Source organism: Haliotis asinina, chromosome 8 (genome assembly GCF_037392515.1).
Source record: "Haliotis asinina isolate JCU_RB_2024 chromosome 8, JCU_Hal_asi_v2, whole genome shotgun sequence".
NCBI classification, from domain to species: Eukaryota; Metazoa; Mollusca; class Gastropoda; order Lepetellida; family Haliotidae; genus Haliotis; species Haliotis asinina.
The window spans coordinates 12,444,733-12,462,992 of record NC_090287.1 but is presented as its reverse complement, the minus strand read 5'-3'; the positions used below and the strand labels follow the sequence as shown (position 1 = coordinate 12,462,992).

General features: G+C 42.5%; 1 protein-coding gene across 2 annotated transcripts in view; it reads right to left on the bottom strand.

Moving 5' to 3' along the window:
* Nucleotides 1-209: 209 nt before the first annotated feature.
* The window catches only part of LOC137295459 (protein phosphatase 1 regulatory subunit 37-like), a 36,118-nt gene continuing 18,067 nt past the window's right edge, over nt 210-18,260 (bottom strand). Inside the window, exons 5-13 of one of the 2 annotated variants that reach the window (XM_067826839.1) lie at nt 18,082-18,201; nt 17,456-17,606; nt 14,424-14,569; nt 14,116-14,241; nt 13,562-13,703; nt 12,882-13,048; nt 5,272-6,481; nt 3,693-3,776; nt 210-460 (exon numbers count right to left, since the gene is read on the bottom strand). In XM_067826839.1, the coding sequence (XP_067682940.1) occupies nt 411-460; nt 3,693-3,776; nt 5,272-6,481; nt 12,882-13,048; nt 13,562-13,703; nt 14,116-14,241; nt 14,424-14,569; nt 17,456-17,606; nt 18,082-18,201 (2,196 nt within the window). In that variant the 3' untranslated portion in view covers nt 210-410. The remainder of the gene's footprint in view (nt 461-3,692; nt 3,777-5,271; nt 6,482-12,881; nt 13,049-13,561; nt 13,704-14,115; nt 14,242-14,423; nt 14,570-17,455; nt 17,607-18,081; nt 18,202-18,260) is intronic. The other variant, XM_067826840.1, reaches the window with a different exon arrangement.

Here is an 18,260-nt window from a genome sequence, read left to right as displayed (position 1 = left end):
TTACAATCATAATGCATTTCATATCTAAAATATACTAACTTCATACATAAAGCCTCTGTTCTGGATTACAATGTTCATCTTGATGTATTTGCTTCCAGTCTTTATCAATTGTAACTGCAATACAATCAATTTATAGACACCCTGTCTATCACAAAAATGAAAGTATCAAAGCACATCTGAAGAGAAAGCAAAAAATGATGAACAAGATATTTGTGGGGTGTATAATGTATTGTATCTGTAGCATGGAGGCTGCAGTATTGAGCAAGACAGCATTTGCACATGGACTGTAGGGTGTGAGACCAACCAAGCAATATAGTGGGCAAAGCTTCTGTCAAGTTCCAAGTATTGCAAGTGACTTGGCCAAGGACCTTCTGTTGGCTGTGGGATACGGATGTGCAGGGCAAAGTCCATCAACTTGAATTATCTCCCATTGGTGTGGTATTCTCTTCACTTGTTAATTCTGAAAAATGAAAAAACAACAACAACATGATGAACATGAGCTTTTCACTTGTCATGTTTCATGGGAGATGTGTGATAAAACATTCAAATAAATCATTTGTTCCACTGCAGGTATATATATTTTATTTCATTTATAAGCAAGCAATTGTCAATTACATCTGCAACTCATAGTGAAGGAAATCTCAATCCCTAAAAATGTTTTCATGTTAGTTATAATTTTCCTGTTTGAACTAATCTATTTTATTCTTTGTTTCACCAACTGAGTATAAAGATCTGAGTAACCCTGCTTTGGAATCACCATTCTTTCAAATCACAAAAACAATTATTGTGGCAACATCTGTGTTGTTATTTGTTTTGATTTGTAGCAATAGACACTATTCTAGGGCTTCATACTAAGAGCAACAACTGACTGCTGTTGTGTGGAACAATCAACCAATGAACAGTCAGTGAGCCATATCCCTTTATTCAATATATTGCTTCTCATGACAAACACTGGTTGGTGAGGACAAATTCTATCCAGGAATGATACCATAATTTGTTGGCCGGTTGGTTTGTTGTGTAATGCTGCACTCAGCACTCCAGCTATATGACAGCAGTCTGTAAATAACAGCCTCTACCAAATAATCCAGTGATTAACATCATGAGCATCTACCTAAGCAACTGGGCTACAATGACATATGTCAACCAAGTCAGTGAACCCGATCCAAGTAGTTGCCTCTTATGACAAGCATGGGGTACCACAGACCACTTCCAATCTGGCTCTTCATAGGTCAGACTGCTAATCATGAAAGTACCTATAACCACTGTAAGACTGGAATTCAATATTGCTTTTTTAAACATAAGCACTATCCTCTAATCAATTAAGAATAAACTGGATATGTCTAAAATTATTTTAACATGTTTAATTTAAAAATAAATATACTGAATAACAAAATAAAGAGTACAACATTATATCTTAATTTTAAACTTGATACAAAACTGACTAATTGAGCATGCTTTTAAAACATTTCTCATGAACTGCATATACAGTAGACCATGAATTATTCCTTTTCAAATCTTGCATGCTAAGTCCTTTTAGTACACATTTTCACCATATTCTCCTGGTGTAATTAACCAAGGCTGTGAATTGTACCCAGAAAAAAACCAAACAAACAGGAAATGATGATGATCATCAAAACAGTTTTCCAAAACTCTCATAAATATGGCGCAGACATGCTAATAGGAAATGGAAAGAAGACCCAAGAATCCAGAAATCATCATGAATATACAATACCTCATATACATCCCACAAAATGATAATGGAAAGGAAAAAAAACCCTATCCAATACATCTTTTATGTGCATTGAATATGAATGAGTCTGCAGAAGTTATGATATAGATGATTCAGAACATCATTACAACAATATATCTGGGACTTATTTCATCATCTAATCCTTCATGACAAAAATACAAACACAGTGAAGGTCATTCAGTCACTACAAAATGAATTGCAGACTGATACCTGCAACTTTTTCAGACTGTATTAACATAAACTAGTGGATGACGTGTCTGTGATCAATTGTAAGTAGAAACCTCTCTTGTATCTTCAGGAGTATAGTTACAATTTTTCAAAAAATGTGAAAGCTCAAATCCGATTGGACCATTTATTACTTTCAGTCAATGATAAGGCAGGAGATGTGGATGCATTGAGCAGAGGAAGACAGGACATTACATTCAGTAACTGAAACAGCCAACTGAGTGACATAAATATTTTTGACACAGTCACTGAGTTCCATGAACATATGAAATAAACCTGACAACATGAATACGCATGACGTCTCTATGAACATCGACGTTACTGGTGGCACAAGAGGTTGCTGCCTCGAAGGGACAATGCTCCTCTAGATATAATCCATAAACCATATTAACAATGTCAGTGCAAACTGATTAAAATCAAATCTTTTACCATGTTTATTCTGAATTGTTCTAACTTACTGCATGAAGACAGTGTTTATGAATGGCGTCTGATCCTTGGACAAATTCATCAGACTTGATGATGGTCTGAAGTCTACAACCTGCCAGGGCAAGTCTCTGACTGTATATTCACAGATTTTGACTAAAGTACAGTCCAATTCTGATGAGTTGAATCGCTGGGGTCCAAGTACTGAATTTGACCTGTCAATGTATTTGAGACTTAGGTATGTATATGAGGGTAGAAAAAAAATGATTGAAAATTGAACAACTCCCTTAGTACGACAGTTCAGTACTAGCATAATGAAATACAAATTACATGTACCTCTTAAGATCCATTAACAAAATTTACTGGAAATCGACAGATTTGCATGATGCCATCTTGAATCTTGTTGAAACAAAAAAGACGAGATCACTTCTGGAAAAAGTCTGACATTAATGTTTGTTTCTGTGAATTACTCTTACATTTATCCACAAATTAGTGGATGTTTTCCAAGCAAGGAAAATGTTGAAATTACTCCTGACTTTTACAGAAACTAAATCATCAGATGATCACTGATTTAGTTGAGTTAACTCAATGTCATGTGCTAATTGTTTCGTTTCCTTACTAATTACTAATCTGCCTTTTGAACTCGCCCCTCAAGGGCGAAAAGGTGAGAGCCACGCTGGTTTGTTAATTGGATCGATTAGCTACACCAATACACTTCTCACTGACTGACTTCAGCTTATGTATACCAGACAGCTGTTGTTTGAATTTCACGAAACCAAATTTCCTTCTCGAGTCATGAGATGAATTTTTGTAAGTGGAAATCAAATGCTGACAACTGTAACAGGGAATGGTCAGGACCGACAGGTACTTCAAGTTATGCATAATATTTGAAATGTTGGCACTTGACACATTGGGATTTGACTGTATTATAAGTGACGGTACATGTTTGCTGTTTCTAAAGTTTACATTTGTAATAATTTCAACTGCAATTATAAGAAACATTAAATGTGAAATGTCTTTATATTTCATTCTATGGGCCCTGTGTATTTTCACCAAAATTTCAGTGGGTCAGACAGACACCTGAAACTTACAGTTAGTTACACTAAGCTACAGGCCCCAATGTCCTGCAGCTTTAAAACACCATTCGTGAAGACAGTGAAGAGAATGTCAGTTAGAAGTGAAAGTTGCATGTGTCTGTACAGGAAGGTGTTGAAAGGGTTGATGAGGATCCGAAAGCAACATGCAACAAGCAGTTAAGACTTAATCCCTTGGAAGGCTCATGTGTAATACTTACGCAGTTGTGAAGGTAAATATAGACCAACACTTGCCAACATGGCGTCTAATTCTTTTTCAAAGTCATCAGTCGTACTAAACTCATCTGATGAAATTAAAACATACAACTACAGCTCAGCTAGTGCACCGTGTAAGATGTTGAAAATCAGCACTGATCAAAGTCACATTTTGTAAAACGGGAAGCTGGTTAAATGTAAGTATCACAACAAAAATAAAGAAAATCATGTCTAGTGAACTTGTTGAAGTGTTCATTGTTTTGTTATAAAAGGGCACAAAGTATACAGCAGTTGACTTCTACTTGTGAGGAAAACATTCTTACATTCTTAACAGTGTGCTCCTCACAGCACAGAGGCTGACGTCCAAATATTCTAACAACTACCCTATGGGTGGAAATAGCTTTAAAGCAGCTAGTCTACTCCGGTACAGTGACATGTGTGAATTCACTTGCCCTGACTATTTTTCCACTATACCGACTGATTTTCTTGTTTATTTTTAAAATAAGCAACATATTTTACATTGGAAAGTCAAATGGACACCGAAACAAAGAGATATACACTAGTATGTTGGGCAATGTGATATTTCCATCCCTGACCCCTCTTCTTACATGTATCACTTCCAATGCCATTCCAAAATACCATTGTTATAATCTGTTAAAACATGTTCTAGTGAGTTTCACTGAACTCAGACATGACACAACCAGATATCAATATATTGCTAAAAAAAAAGAAAATAGGATACTGTGAAACATTTATGACTTATGGTACAAACAGTAGAACACCTGTATACCTATAACTATCAATACATATTGTTGACTTTATGAGTTATTATCATGCTGAAATGTGTGTGGCACAGGTACTAGCAAGACTTGGAATGGTTGTTGAAGTGGTATTCATAGGTTTGTTTATGCATGTTCATTGTGAAGAACAACCCTAATATTCAGGGGTTCAAAAGTTATTTTAAAAGCCACTTGCCACAGGACAAGGGACTTTAAGAAAGTAACTTGTCCTTGCTAAGTTTCCTCTTGCCCTGGTTTTTATGAAATAATCATGATGATGTAATTATGAAAGCATAACTCAACATGGAATTTGATGTTAATGTTTACAGGACTATCAATCGAGAAGTGATAAACAGCAACGAAGGAGGACTCTACTTGATTATAAATAAATTTAACAGCTACAGAGCAGATATGAAATTAAATTGAAGTTTATCACGTTTATTTGCCGTTTGAAAGCATTGGCAGAGATTATCTAGTAGCCAATGGACAAGGAAGATACCACTGCCTGAAATGAAAACTGACTTGTCCCGGGCGTTGGGCCATGGGATTTTTGAACCCCTGATATTACACAATGTCATTAGAATTATGAAAGGAGCCTTCATAACTTTGAACACTGATAATGATGATATAATTCTGATCATATTCAATGATAATATCGATAATGTTAGGGCCATGCTGGGTCATGTTACAGAAAATTCTATATAAAGGTGAGAATATTAATATTTTAGTGCAGGACTTGAAACACTATTTGTTGTTATTCTCCAATACTGATTATTGGCATGCTAGTGAATAATGAGTTACTTACTTGTAGTGGCAGCTACTTCCTTATCTGTCTGTTCATCAACAGTGTCCAAGGCACTGGCCAGCTCACGAGCAAGTCCATTTAAAGAAAGGTTGGTGTAGAAATCTGGCTTCTCTGTCTCCCCTGTGGTGATAGTGGACTGTCCGGACTGTTGCAAGTCAGATGAGTCCACGGTTTGCCACTGCTCAGTCTCAGTCTGGTTGGAAGGATCTGGTTTCACACATGTTTCTTTAGTGTTCTGACTGTTAATTTGTGTCAGAGCACTATGTCCTTCAGTTGCACATTCTGGTTGAGTTTCATCCTTTGATTTATCACACTGACTTGGTTCCTCATCACGCACAACCACTCCATCTGCGGAGGCAGCTTCAATATTTTGCATGTCCTCTGTAGCACTACTATCTGCTTCACTACCTTCGTTTTGTTCTGAAACACTGTCCTTCCCGACAGCCTTACCCTCTTCCTTTTGTCCATCTCCTGAGGAAGTGTTTGCAGTCTGTTCAGAGTCTACACTTGTCTTGTCATCTGGCACAGGTCTTGTACCACTCTCTGCAGCCTCGGATACAATCTGTTCTATATATTCCTTGACAGTTTCTGTGGCGAGATCCTGACACAGTGTGGTGGGGCTGATGGCAGGGGAGAGCACTGCCCCAGGGACCTGACTAGCTGCGAGGAGGTTGAGAGAGGAACTGGCTTCACTTGGTTGACCAGCAACCAGGGTTGGAGAAGGCAGGCTCTCTGTCACTCTGTTCACAGAAAAAATCTTCTTGGCTGTTATTAGTTTGGGTATGTACTGAGGACTCAACAGCATGTCTGCTGGTGGAGTAGACAGCAACTGTTGTGATGTTGTTGTGGCAGGGAGACACAGAGAAAGGTTCTGGGACGACGCAGGTGGGGAGGTGACTGGAATGTTGTCCTCATGGAAGTCACCTGGCGATTCCAGAGACCGCTGAGGGGCCAGAATGTTAGAGAAGAGAAGTTTTGGTCTCTGGATCTTTTCAGCTGAGGGAATGTAATCCATGTCTGTCTGAAGAGCCTCTTGTGCAGCTCTCACTACATTCACTACCTCTTGACGTGCAGCTTCTTGCCGAGCATGTTCCACTTTCTCCTGTTTCTGACGTTCTTCCCTCTCCGCAGTTTGTTTCTGGTTACGCTCGCAGTACACCAAAATCTCTTGGTGTAAGCGGCGCTGCTGCTCTGCGTAGTCTTTCATCCCCTGTACAAAAAAGATGAGTAATTATGTCCTTACTACAAATTCTATCAGACTGAGAATTTTTCTAGGACTTTCTCAAACTATATTGCCATATTATCTCTTCCATTCCACAAAAACAGACATACAATGCTAATGTACAGTGTATCTGGAAACAATGGCATTTATTCTTCAAAGCAAATTTTATTAAAATCTAAATATTTTAGATATTTAAATACTTACCTTACCATAGGTCTTATGCATATTACCTCAAGCTTCGCTAGAAGAGATCAGACAGTCGTTGATTCGCCATTCCCTAGATGGCTACCTCATGTAATCTACGAATGTAGTCACGGAAGTGACGTGATCTCCCCACTCACGCAAGCGTGAACAATCCAAAAATCACTTTTACTGGCAACAGGAAGGTCCGAAGAGTCCAGAGTGGGGAGGAGCATCCAGCGTTGGGAGGGAGTCACCGCCCTATGGTAAGGTAAGTATTTAAATATCTAAAATATTTAGATTTTAATAAATTTTTAACTTACCTTACCATAGGTCTTATGCATATGGCTTCGACAGATGGATGGTGGTGTGGACTCCGGAGGACCATCCCTCAGCAACCAGTGCACATGCATTAGGAGAACCTGGGAGACCAATGCCAACAGTCACAGGACAAACCTGGAAGCAGGACAAAGAGTAACCCAAGGGAACTCCAAAGAAAAACCGACGCACCCTGAGGGTGAGGTTAATCTTAAGACCAACGGTAAGTAACAGTGTTATTACCTAATGGGCGGACGTCCGGGTAAGTTGCTGGGCAACCACCAACGGACTGAAAGACTGTAGTCCCTCCATGTCCTCAACTGCCAAGTCCCTCAGGTAGTGGGAAGCGAAGGCAGTAGACGACGACTTCCAAAAGCAGCCTTCCATAGTTTGTGGCACTGTGCAATTTCTATGGAGGGCCATGGTAGATGCCAACGCTCTGATCTCGTGTGGGCTGTCCGCCACCGGATGAGGTAGACGCTTGGCATCAAAAGCCGCCAGGATCGTAGATCGAAGCCATAAGGCGACTGTGTTCCTGTTCACCTCCCCTTGCAGTTAGTCGAAAGCGGGATGAACAGTCTTTTAGGGGAACGTCTCTTAGAAGCCAACTTCCGGATGTAACATCTGAGGGCTCTAACGAGACACAGCAGCTCCCACTCCATGTCCTCAACTGCCAAGTCCCTCAGGTAGTTGGAAGCGAAGGCAGTAGACGACTTCCAAAAGCAGCCTTCCATAGTTTGTGGCACTGTGCAATTTCTATGGAAGGCCATGGTAGATGCCAACGCTCTGATCTCGTGTGGGTTGTTTGCCACTGGATGAGGTAGACGCTTGGCATCAAAAGCCGCCAGGATCGTAGATCGAAGCCATAAGGCGACTGTGTTCCTGTTCACCTCCCCTTTGCAGGTAGTCGAAAGCGGGATGAACAGTCTTTTAGGGGAACGTCTCTTAGAAGCCAACTTCCGGATGTAACATCTGAGGGCTCTAACGAGACACAGCAGCTCCTCCTCCAAGTCATGTTGTCCCAAGACTGCAGATGACAGAGGAATGGAGAACAGCCTGTCTGGCTGTCCAGGGAGCTGATTCTTGGCCACAAAATCTCACAGGAGACCCAAGTGGGCTGGTCCATGCCTCGACTGATCCAAGCGAACCTGCGTGACGTCCAGGGCATGAATTTCACTAGCTCTATCTGCAGTAGCTAACGCTAGAATGAAGACCGTCCTTTTTTTTTTTTTTTTTTGAGACAAATACACGAAGGAGGCTTCCTCTAAAGGCTTATACGGAGGTCCTCTAAGATGTTGTAGGACGATGTTGAGGTCCCAAACTGGAGGACGAAGCTTAACTTTCCGGTCCTCCAATTTGCAGGCCTTGAGTAGCGCAATAAGATCTGGTACCTTGGAAATCTGTTTATCTGCTTTAATCGAATAGAGTTCAAAGCCGACAGATAAGTCCCCAAGGTACTGCCTCTAAGATGCTTGCAGTTATGCAGGAACAGGAGGAAGTTTGCTAAATACTGTGGAGAAGCTGTCATAGGGTCTTGCGATCTTTGAGCGCAAAAACTCTCAAATGAGCGCCACTTGTCGTCATATAAGGACCTAGTGGACATTCGATGCGTACAAGCTAGGACGCTTGCCACGCACAAGGAGTAGCCCTTAACTCTTATTGCCTTCTGCAGATGACCCTACTGTGAAGATGAAATCTCAGTGGGTCCGGATGCAGCTGCCGACTGTGCGGATGTCGAAGCAGACGTAACTAATCTGGGAGCTGGTACGACTCTCCGCTGGCGAGATGACGCAGGTCGGGGAACCATGGCCTGGCTGGCCACCAAGGTGCGACCAAAAGCAGTCGCAGGATCGTGTCGATCGCCCACGCCTGCAGGTCCATAAAGTGACTGAGTGGAAACCCTGTGCTCCAGGGTGATTAATTTCGCCACTTGAGATGAGTACCCCTTGGCCCTCAAGACTATCACAGATGGTCCAGGCGCAAAGATGAAACCGTGACGGATCCAGGTGCAGTGTCCAATTGTGAGGATGGTACAACAATTGGTCCCACTCTGGAAGCAGATTATTTGAAACGTCTCTCGACACAACATATTCTCTGTTGGAGATAGACGTAGGGGGCGAGATAAGGCGTCTGCCATGAAGATGCAGGCTCTTGGTATGTGAGATACTTTTATTTGGAGGATCAGACTCGACCACGTCGAAGGGTAGAAACGACAAGTGTAGTAGAGGTCGAGGCCTCCTTGACCCTTGTTTACCTAAAGGGCTACTATTGAGTTGACCGTATGGATCATCAGTAGCTTGTCTCTCGGTGCTGTCAACCAATAATAGACATGCATCACCGCTTTTATCTTCAACTGGGTGATGTGAAGAGATAGAGCTCCACTCCCCCAGAATCCTGCTGCAACCTCCTTGACTAGATAGGCACTCAATCCTGGTAGAGACGTGTCAACCTAAAGATGGTTGTTGAATGACGGCTCTAATATGCAAGTTCCAAACATTGACCAGCGAGTCTACCACTGGTGTGGAGTCAAGACGTCCAAAGTCCTAAACCTGTCTTAGACGTAATAGTAGACGTCTACGTCTGATCATATCCTAAGGTGACGTGAGCAAATCGAGTAGACATTATCACTGACATAGTGATAACGGACAGAGTACAGCTTGCTTTTAACATCGCCTTGAACTTCGACCCCTGAACCTGGGACGGCGATGTGATGAATCAAATCCCGCGGAGTTAGTTGAAGCTGACTTAACAGCCTGATAATGAAGTACAACTCTCTCAAGATAAGCTTGTATGCCATAAAAATGCGTCATTCTTCGACTTCAGAACAACAAGCTGTACATTATGAATGTGTTGACATTTCAAGAAGTCTACTTATAACTGGCCGTCTGTCCGATCAGAAACTGCCATACATCGCTGCACGCCTCCTGATAAGCAGCGTTGAGACTACTGTTAGAGGATTTCTATGCCGACTAGAGAAATCCAATGCCGCTGTAGACTGCTAGTCTAGAGTGTAAACGACATCTTTCCATTGTAAAATGACTGTAAGTCACTGCAGACAACTTCCTTACACTAGAATCATAACAACACATTCTGCACAGGGCGTTGTCCCTCGATGACCAATCAAATTGTAGATGTAACGACCCTGGGATCCTTTGCAGGGCGTTGTCTCTCGGGCACCAATCAAAATGTAGACGTGACGTCACCGGTGTAGCAGGTAACTGATCATCATGAAATCTTGTAAACGGTGATACCCTGCTAGCCTATAGGCTTGACCGTAACCATGCTGTTTGCGAGCACGTGTCCAAATGAGTAAAGCGCGCGAAAACCCTTCCGCCGCTTGAAACTGACGTAGACAAATTGTTTTTCAGATAGATGTGTTGGAATTTTCCCCGAAGATAAATGCCGTCCTCTCTTGTAATAAGAGGTGTAGTTAGGCATGTCACTTTGTTGTTGTCTCGTAAAATCTTCGTGACGAAATGAGTAAAGCACGTGAAAGAAAACTTTCTCCGCTTGAAGTATATGTAGACAAATTGTAACGTAAGGATCTACGGGGATGCGACCAGTCCCTCCCACCTACCGGCGTAGGAATATCTGGTACGGTGATCGATCCTCGAGGCGTTGTCTTCACACAAGTCCATCGCCGCCGCCGAGGTAGCTGACGCCAGCGCAGACAACGGCTTAAGCATCCGCTTGAGTTCAGTCTCAATGGCCACCTGCTTAGAATCCTGCACTCTATGAGAGAGCCGCGAGGAGCCCAATAACCGCTACAGAGATACAACCAAGACAGCCACGCTGTCCGCGAAAACCAGGCTGTCTATCTTGTAATCTGACTTCCTCGACTTACACGCTTAGAAATTCGGATTAGTTGACAATTTCGCATAGACCGCATGTAATACAACCATGGCGTCCGCCACCATAGGATGAGGCGGGATGAGTAGTTCCGGTGATAAATGAATTGCTGCAGGGTTGCTGGAATCAGCCGAAGGCGAAGGGCAGTCCGGTAACCTGTCAGCAATCCACTCGAAGACGACTGATAAGGGTAGTCAAGTGCCATCACCATCGCCGTCGCCTCCTACTTCCTCGTCGAAGTCCGGGCAAAAACCTTGTACCTCCAGGTCCTCACAGGACATGGAATTCGAATCACGCAGCAGTGTAAGAGACGGAGTCGATGCATGAGCAGCAGATTCCTTGGACGGGATCCAAGGTGGTTCCGGTGACCGCAAACGCCGAGTTCTAGAGGAATGTCGAGGTGATATGGACTGGGAGAGCAAGTAACATCTTCACCTGGTAGTAAAGCGAGAGTCCACATTCAAAGGGCGTCGCGGGGACCGAGAACTCCGACAAAGACTACTGTGGAGGGTACAGGATCGCCGACTCCCAGGGAACCTGGAGCGCGATCTGCGCCGAGAGCTCTCTGCCTCCAAGCGCCGAGCGCGCCTTTCATCCAACTGTCGTTGCAAAACCTCTTCCCTGGACAACGTATGCAACACCCTGGGTATACGGTAGGACGCAGGTGCTGGCGCTGGCACAGGGTCCGGCGTCGGCGCTGGTGTCGGGACAGGCGCTGACGTAGACATAGGCGCCGGCGTAGGCATAGGTACTGGCGCAGGCATAGGTACTGGGGTAAGCGCTGGCGCAGGCACAGGCGCCGGCGTAGGCTTAGGTGCTGGCGTAAGCACAGGCGCTGGTGTCGGCATAGGCGCTGGTGTCGAGACAGACGCTGGCATCGCAGCAGCACCGGGCGTGAGGAGGGAGCGCAGGAACCTCTGGACCTCCGGATGAGACAAGCCTCCGGACGAAAACAGATCCACGATGGAATCCGAGCGAGGTGGTTCCGGGGACAAACGTACAGGCGTCTTGGACGAACGCCCCATCCCAGGCGTCGGCACAGGCGCTGAAGGCGGTTGTAAGTCAGGGTCGTCCGGCAGAGATCCCAACGACGACGCTGGAGACGACAACCTTCTCTTCCGCTGTGAAAAATGCTTCCTCTTAGCCGCAAAAGAAGCCTTGAAACCAGCAACCAACAACGCCTCGCAGTACTGGCAGCGTCCGTCAAAAGAGCAGGCCAGAGACACACAATCCGGGCACCAAGGGTGGGGAAATTCGCCGATTCCTGCCCCTAGCAGACGGTGCTAAACTGGTGAGACATACACAGTTAAGTGCAACATACAAAACATAACAATGCGTTGAAACCAACGCTAGGCGGTAGAAAAAACACCCCTATACCAGAAATGCAGCACCAACGCACCCCCACTATAAAGTAGGCACGCCCATAAGCTCGTGACAGCGAAGGGCAAACAACCAAAAAGGTTGCCTGCGTACATCGCAACGTGGCACGAAAAAACATATAAATGCAGTGAAACCTGGCAAAAATACTAATCGACATGGAAAACCACATGGAGGGAGAAAACCAGCAAGATATAATACCCCCACGGACGCCATGCCGCACTCACACACGACGCGGGCGAACCCACCCCGAAATGAGAGAAAAAACAACACGAGGTAGCAAAGTAAGTGCAGTTAAAAGATAACTTACCTTAACACGCACACCTAAGGGATACAAACCATACCTACCCGTGAGGAAACAACTTTATTGAACCACAAAGTAGGTAAACTAAGCGAACCAAAAACGTCCGAACAGACGAACGCTAGAAGTAAAAGTGATTTTTGGATTGTTCGCGCTTGCGTGAGTGGGGAGATCACGTCACTTCCGTGACTACATTCGTAGATTACATGAGGTAGCCATCTAGGGAATGGCGAATCAACGACTGTCTGATCTCTTCTAGCGAAGCTTGAGGTAATATGCATAAGACCTATGGTAAGGTAAGTTAAAAATAAAAGTATTCCAGTTGGTAAGACTATTTCAGAATGTACATGAACAAGGACTTACAGATTCTTTCTTTGTGTCTCTATCCAAGTCAAGTCTGACAACCGTGTCATTCACTCTCATGGCCAGAGACAGGGCCATAAGTCCAGCTGTCTTGATGTCATTTTCTCGCAGGTCTAGACGAACAAGTCGAGGGCTGTCTGCCACAAACTCAGCTAAGGCTACCGCTCCTGTTGAGAAAAATATGGTGATATAACAACAAAAGAGATAGATGCACAAATTTCAACATCATAATATTTCCTAACAATGTAAAAAGATGCCTCAACAGCAGACAGACAGACAGACACTCAGAAAGACACACAGACAGATAGATACACCTAAGAAAATATGCTAGGCTTGGATTTGTATGTGTTGATCGTGAAGGCAATGAACAATTAATATACTCAAAACTTCACAACATTTGTGTACACATGAACATATTCAACATTACAGCTGAAGTCAAGACATGGTACTAATGATAACATTAAACAAAATGGTATAGACGATGACATCAGTGCCTTCTCATCACATATCATCGGTATGACAACTGGAACACTGAGACACCAGTGTAGTGGCACTTGGGAAGGTAAACTAATACTATAGTATCTTATAGGTCATTCCATATCCTATCAAATGATCACCACCAAACACACCCATCCCAACCCAATCACCACCCATCTCCACTTCAAACCTCCAACACTGACCTTCACATGAGACCTTCGTTCCCTGCAGTCCCAGTCGCAACAGAGCTTTGCTCTTCAGCAACCCATCCTTGACGATGTGCATCCCTTCATTGGTGACATTGTTGTGCCCCAAGTTCAGTGTTTCCAAACACTCTGCTGATTTCTGTTAGAAGAATTTGCAAATATCAGACAGATTTTCGATAAAGAAAAAACCCAACTTTTTTTTGTGCTACGCTTGGTTTTTTTAATGGTAGGCAGTGTAAAATGTTGTAGCTAAGTGACATCTTAAAGATCTGAATATCTTTGTTGTGCTGAATCACAGCAGATAGTATGGTTTTACTCCGCTTTTAGCAATATTCCAGCAATATCACTGCAAGGGACACTAGAAATGGGCTTAACACATTGTACCCATGTAGAGATTTAAACCTGGGAGTTTAGTTTGATAAGCGGATACTTTAACAATTAAGTTACCCCACTGACCTGCTGAATCGGAAGCTCAAGCTGAAACTTCCAAGCAAATATTAATAACAGTATGGTTTCATACCAACTAAAAACATGAGCCTGCTTTAACATACCAGTGCCTTAGCAACAGAGGCCATTGCTTGATAAGTGATCTGGTTGTTCCACAGCACCAGTGTCTTCAGCCCTGTGTCCAGGTTCTGTTCATACAGACCATCACACAGATGACTGGTTCCTACATCCTGCAACAGAGACAAGATTCATGTAGCTGATGATGGAGGCCAAGTCTCATGTATAACTGACCTACACAAACCATAATCTGGTCTACACTTCACAGGACTGTTGTAAATAACACTCAAAATAGCTATTCTGTAAGGCATATGTAATTGATGATCGAGTTTTAAGAAGTGAGAAATGAAGTGACCTGAAGGTGGTTGTTGCGGAGATCAAGCAGTTCTAGTTTGTGATTGTACTTGAGAAGGTTGCCCAGCTGTATTCCGTCACTCGGCATTAGCTTGTTGTCAGCCAGAAACAGTTCCAACAATGTCTCATTCATCTTCAGAGCGGCAACTACAACATTTTGATTCAGACGTTACAAAATCGAGTCAAAGGAGATGTAAGTTTTAGTTGTCAAGCTTAAGCAGATGAAATCAGACTTTGTACATCAACCCTACCAGAAATATATCATTCATTTACTGGATAAAAAAAATCAACCATATCAATCCAAACCTGCAAAACTATGAAATGTCTGTTTGTAATAATTAAACTGTGATGTGTAAACAGTCTGTAAATAAAGGCACAACTATTACAGTCGGCATGAGAAATCTCCCAGGTCGGTTCTCATTACATAATAATGTAACAGCTGACCGTATTTTCAGTTATGAGTCATCATAAACACACCCAAAGACAGGGCAATTGTTAACCTGAGACATATGAACATTTGACAGAAGTTAAAAAAAGGGAACTGAATCAGAAATCATGTTATTTTGGGCACCTGCAAAATACTCATCCAGGATGTTTCTTGTTATAATGAACATAATTTGTGTATGTGTGTATGTGTGTATGTGCGTGTGCGAGCGTGTGTGTCTGTGTGTCTGTGTGTCTGTGTGTGTACTTCAAACCATTTGTTAGTGCAAATGTGCTATGCTGGACCAAACTGTGCAAGAATAGTCAATGAATACAATGAATGACAAATCCACATTCAACATGTTTATTCAATAGTTTGTTATTGAATTCAGCCTGGGATTTGGCTAATGCATTGGGCATGAAATTCCTCTTAATTCAGAGCAGAGTAATTTGGTCCTGAAGCTTATACTGCTGACGATATGGAACAAACCCTTACATACGCAGATAAAACTTTAGCTCCAGTGGGTGAGAGAGGAAATGATTAATCTCAATATATTTCAACTCATAATACATCTGAGGAAACTAGAAAAACACAAGATTCTTTAATACTACCATAGTTAATCAGATTCTGTTATTACTTATGACAGATTACCTATACTGGGCAGCAAAAGAAATGCAACTCTGGCTTTTTGCCAAGTCTTTGAATAGAGGACATAAACCTGAACACTTACTTTTAGTAGATGTCATTTTTTCAAACCTTGCATTTCTTTTTCTGTTCAGTATATGTCAAATATAGTAATACGAAGGATTTGGATGGTCTTTAACTTCTTATGAGTAGTATGAAATGTTTTTCAACAATTCTTAAGCCCTTTTTGGATTCAAAACATTGCAGTGAACATGATGAAGGTCCAATATCATCCACCATCCAAGGCAGTAATGTAGATGAATGTAGTGGTGGCACTTTGACTGACAAACTACCAAGTATGATGAAGCACCAATTTCATTCACCCTCCAAGGCAGTAATGTAGATGAATGTAGTGGTGGCACTTTGACTGACAACCTACCAAGTATGATGAAGGACCAAAATCATCCACCATCCAAGGCAGTAATGTAGATGAATGTAGTGGTGGCACTATGACTGACAACCTACCAAGTATGATGAAGGACCAATATCATCCACCATCCAAGGCAGTAATGTAGATGAATGTAGTGGTGGCACTATGACTGACAACCTACCAAGTATGATGAAGGGCCAATTTCATCCACCATCCAAGGCAGTAATGTAGATGAATGTAGTGGTGGCACTATGACTGACAACCTACCAAGTATGATGAAGGACCAATATCATCCACCATCCAAGGCAGTAATGTAGATGAATGTAGTGGTGGCACTTTGACTGACAACCTACCAAGTATGATGAAGGACCAATATCATCCACCATCCAAGGCAGTAATGTAGATGAATGTAGTGGTGGCACTTTGACTGACAAACTACCAAGTATGATGAAGGACCAATATCATCCACCATCCAAGGCAGTAATGTAGATGAATGTAGTGGTGGCACTTTGACTGACAAACTACCAAGTATGATGAAGGACCAATATCATCCACCATCCAAGGCAGTAATGTAGATGAATGTAGTGGTGGCACTTTGACTGACAAACTACCAAGTATGATGAAGGACCAATATCATCCACCATCCAAGGCAGTAATGTAGATGAATGTAGTGGTGGCACTTTGACTGACAAACTACCAAGTATGATGAAGGACCAATATCATCCACCATCCAAGGCAGTAATGTAGATGAATGTAGTGGTGGCACTTTGACTGACAACCTACCAAGTATGATGAAGGACCAATATCATCCACCATCCAAGGCAGTAATGTAGATGAATGTAGTGGTGGCACTATGACTGACAAACTACCAAGTATGATGAAGCACCAATTTCATTCACCCTCCAAGGCAGTAATGTAGATGAATGTAGTGGTGGCACTATGACTGACAACCTACCAAGTATGATGAAGGACCAATATCATCCACCATCCAAGGCAGTAATGTAGATGAATGTAGTGGTGGCACTATGACTGACAACCTACCAAGTATGATGAAGGACCAATATCATCCACCATCCAAGGCAGTAATGTAGATGAATGTAGTGGTGGCACTATGACTGACAACCTACCAAGTATGATGAAGGACCAATATCATCCACCATCCAAGGCAGTAATGTAGATGAATGTAGTGGTGGCGCTATGACTGACAAACTACCAAGTATGATGAAGGACCAATATCATTCACCTCCAAGGCAGTAATGTAGATGAATGTAGTGGTGGCACTATGACTGACAACCTACCAAGTATGATGAAGGACCAATATCATCCACCATCCAAGGCAGTAATGTAGATGAATGTAGTGGTGGCGCTATGACTGACAACCTACCAAGTATGATGAAGCACCAATATCATCCACCCTCCAAGGCAGTAATGTAGATGAATGTAGTGGTGGCACTTTGACTGACAAACTACCAAGTATGATGAAGCACCAATTTCATTCACCTCCAAGGCAGTAATGAAAATGCATGTAGTGGTGGCACTATGATTGACAACCTACCAAGTATGATGAGAGCTCGGCCAGACAGGGAGATGTTCTCCAAGTGTAGGACAGTGAGAGTACTGCCCAGCTTCAGGGCACGGCCAATGATTGGGATGGAGCGTTCATTCAGGTCACAGTTCCTCATGTCTAGATGAACAAGATGAGGGGTCTGAAACAAACAGACATTGTTAAGGAATTCCATCGAGTGAGGGTGTGCTTCAACCGATTTAGAATCCAGGGTCTCCTTAACTTCTATCATCTTCTATGACAAGAACATGTCCCCTTTAGTGTCATGATAAATTTAAAACAGTGGATATTATGTATAAATATAAATATTTCAGTATAATTACTGTGTTCACTGAACATTTCTTGAGTGTTAAAAACCAAGCAAGCTTTCTGTTTGTAAATTACATGAAAATATTCACATAGAAAATATCATTTGATACCAGGGTATGTAGCAAAAGGAAAATGAAACATTGAGTTTCAGAATTAAGCTACCTGAATCAGAAATACAACACCAGTTTCAGTTCTCGATCATCCTTTATTATCCCCTTGATACAAAAGTGTTATGCTATGATTCAAACATATGACCTGACATTCAGAATGCTGACAAAGATCATGCCACTTAAAGATCAATATCCTACCCTTCGTATAAGCTTAGAACAAGCCTGCCATCCGCGTAGTCCTATGTTCTTGTTGAAGGATATGTTCAACTGACATGCCGAGTCATAGAATTCAATCATGTCAAACAGAGCTACAGCACTCTGAAAACAGAAAACATTTGTTATTCCAACTACCTGTATGTATAAGATTCCTCATACCC